This window comes from Athene cunicularia, assembly GCF_003259725.1.
Source record: "Athene cunicularia isolate RWA chromosome 1 unlocalized genomic scaffold, athCun1 chr1_part1, whole genome shotgun sequence".
Classification (NCBI taxonomy): Eukaryota; Metazoa; Chordata; class Aves; order Strigiformes; family Strigidae; genus Athene; species Athene cunicularia.
This window is the reverse complement of record NW_020799091.1, coordinates 73,268,249-73,271,763: the sequence shown is the minus strand read 5'-3', so window position 1 is coordinate 73,271,763 and position 3,515 is coordinate 73,268,249. Positions and strand designations below refer to the sequence as shown.

Genomic DNA, 3,515 nt, shown 5'->3' with positions numbered 1-3,515 from the left:
TTTTTTTTTTTTTTTTTTTTTTTTTTTTTTTTTTTTTTTTTTTTTTTTTTTTTTTCTTAACATGAACTTTAGTATTTGACTAAGGATTAGAATTTTTCATGCCATTAAAATGACATTTTATACAGGTGCATCCATTCAGACTTGGATTTATTTTTATGTTATTAGTTTTATTTTCAGAATTGATTGTAGTCAGCATTGTTATTGAATCAGTCTTATCTGAATTTTTCACTATACAGAAGAAAAACATCAAATAGGGCACTGAACAGCTTGCATAAACAGTTCTTAAGACAACTATATCTATTTTGAGTTCCCAATAGGCAGTTTAAATTAGCATGAAAAGCAAGATTATTATGGTTTTGGGTACTTTGATGATCTAAGCTCTCAAGACATTGAATCTCTTTTTCTCAAAGCTTTTGTTCAGATTCCCTCACTGCATAAAAACCATGGTCTGTCTTCCTTTTCTTATGTTTCTCTCCAAACCTCTTGAATCCAGACTAGGCAGATCTTAGCACTTAAAATGGATAAATTCTGACATATTGAATGTATGAAAATTATGGAGAATCATTGGCAGAAAGTCCAGCCAGAGGATTCTCTTGTGTATCACAAGGTTTTTTTTAAGCAATCACTACAGATATGTTACTGAGGATCTAAACCTGCTGATGTTGGTAAGAATCTGACATTCGTATAGTAAACTGTCCCTCTCCTTAGCTTGGAGTGCTGTACTTGTGTGTACTTCAGTACACTTGAAGGTTGTGCCCTTTAGTGACCCATCTTCATCAAGAAGATACAAATTATTTTTTATTTTTCCCAAACTAAAGCTGATTGTATTAGCTTGGTGACTTAAATATTTTGAATTTTGAATAATTAATGTAGCACTTAAAAGGAGATTGTTCATTTTCATGCCTACCTATGCTCACTTTGCATAGAGAATGCCAGAAGAATGTACGAGCAGAACAGTAGTATAAATTCCTTTCCTCTCCCACCCATACTCAGCAAGGGGATACCAGTCTCAGTAAGCTAACTCAGAAGCATAAATTACCCTGCCAGTCTTATGGTACCTTTCTGATACGTGTCTTTGAACTTTTTATAAGGATTTTTGTCATTTATTCTTTCTTACAGAATTTTATTTGAAAATAGCATTTCAAAAGCCTCAATTACAGTAGCAGCTTTCACTGAGGCTATTTCAATTTTGTGGTACTCCAGCCTCTAGAACCTGGTTTTCAAACTCTCTGTTGAATCAGTCTGGATACAGACATCTGAAGTGACTGTTTAGCAAAATAATTATTTTTTCCCAGTGGTCTAGAGTGAAAAGTATGCAAATATGAATAAAATGTGCTCATTTGGAAGGCACTGAGCTTTAATGAATAACCATTTATATAACAAAAAAGTAAAGCAAATTAAAATTTGTTGTGAACACAAGATCTTTTAAAAGAACAAATTAAGTGAGCATACTGAGAGTTAAATCAAGACACTAGAGGCTTTAATAAGCCTGTTCTCTGCGTGAGGAGTGCTGAATGAAAGAGGAATCAAATAACACCTTCACAGAACTGGGACCAAAGTATTTTTGTTTCCAGCCTAACTCTGTTTGGTGTAATAACACACTGAGTTTGAATTCTTATTCCAGTACATCACTTGAGGTGAAACACTGAGAAAAACTGATGTCTTGCCCATAACCCCCATGCACAGATTTCCCAAGAAATGGCAGTTTCACTGGAGGGTTTGTTTGTTGACACTGCATTTATACCTGAAATTTAACATCAAGCTGAATGTTTCTGTTCTGTGCAGGCTGGGTTGTTTTAAAGGGGGAAAAAAAAACCAAAAAACAAACAGCAAGAAGAAAATATTGCAAATTTCTGTTTTGTTTGGTTTTGGGGTTTTGGTTTTTTTTTTTTTATTTTTTCTTTCTTTCATGTTCAGTCTGAGCAATATAATTCCATAATTAATGGAATTTATAGAGAACAGTTATAGACCAGTCTAGATTTTATGTAAGAATTATTTTCTCTCCAGTATCTGGAATGCTAAATGTCTTTATTTTGGCTACATTTGTGTAAATATTGAGTCTTGCATATCTTGAAAACAAAGATGTGTTGCAAATCATTGGTTTTTACTGCAGAAGCACAGCAACAATTCCATCCTCAAAAGAATGCATCAGCCTACCTCCTCAAAGTGGTCAGCTTGTCCCAAAAAATCTCCATTCAGTGCTCTGAGCCTTCAGTTAGTGCAACCAATGGATGACACATGATCTATCTCAGAGGGCTTAATCCCACTTTTGAATACATTCTCCGTGTGATCAAATGAATCCAGTTTATAAGCACTATAAAGCATGTTCTAACATCTTAAAGTAAATATGAGCACATGCAAACTAATGTGAGGAGAAGGTTGAACCAGATGACCTGCTGAAGTCCCTTCCAACTTCAATCTATTGTGTGATGCTGTGATTCTTGCCTTGTCTTTGATAAAGCTGATTCACTGCTTCTAAAAAAAAGTGAGAAAAAAAGTGGAAAACCTGAAATTTCTGCTGCATGACTAACAAGTGAATGAAGGACAGGACACTTGTAAAGTGGCATAAGATAAAGCCTGTATAGAAACCAAGGCAGAGGTTTATATATTCAGGAAAAGGTGGCAACTTCATGAAGTTAGTGAGACATATCAGTATTATATCCAATTTAGATAAAAAACAATAGGTATTTTGATGTGTCATGTTATGGTAAGTGTTTGTAGATAGATAAATGGAATGTTAAACTTAATTAAAAAAATTTAACTTGTACTACCAAGTGCAATATTTTGTTTGTGCTTGGTTTTTTTTTTCCTTTAAGTTATTTAAAAATATTGCCAAAGAAATGTCAGACAACTATTAACTGTCCACCTAAGATGAATGGCACAAAAGGCACTTATTTGATGCTTAATGACATTTTATGTTAGAACTAGTAAAACTTTTCCTAAGCATTTGGATTAGGGTAGGGAGGCCTTTCCTCCAACTGTGGAAGTCTTCATTTTGGAAAAAGAGCAAGGAGAGGTCCAGTCTAACCTATAGTGAAGCTTTTGTAGAATCTGGATCCGATTTAATCCACTTAGCTCACAGATTCCCATCTCAGTTCTGCTGGCCCAGCTAGCAGATGGTGTTAACTTGTATGAATAAATGAGATAAACAGGCAGAACTCATGTGAACAGCAGTGCATTCGTACAGCCCTCTTTGAAAACCTCTGCTGCCTGGCAGAGACAAATTACACCTTTTCACCTAAAACTTCTTACTAGTATTACACTGTGGTTAACACTTAATAGTGCCATGCTTCTGTCACTGTCCTTAAGTTGATTGCATTGCTAATTTTCCATTTTCTTTATTGTAACAGCTGGAAACAATGAGAGTGAGGGCCAAGAAGCGGTGAGGAAAATACAAGAAGAAACTTTGACTGGAAAAGGTACCATACTAAATCCTTTTCTTTAAGGAATATTTTATTCCTCTATTTTTGCTGGCATCTTCTTTTATATGAGGTCATCTTGTGTATTGTTAAACT

General features: G+C 34.5%; 1 protein-coding gene across 4 annotated transcripts in view; it reads left to right on the top strand.

Moving 5' to 3' along the window:
• The window catches only part of DHRSX (dehydrogenase/reductase X-linked), a 142,258-nt gene that overhangs the window by 13,535 nt on the left and 125,208 nt on the right, over nt 1–3,515 (top strand). For all 4 annotated transcript variants that reach the window (XM_026858261.1, XM_026858252.1, XM_026858269.1 and 1 more), the window contains exon 3: nt 3,351–3,419. In XM_026858261.1, the coding sequence (XP_026714062.1) occupies nt 3,351–3,419 (69 nt within the window). The remainder of the gene's footprint in view (nt 1–3,350; nt 3,420–3,515) is intronic.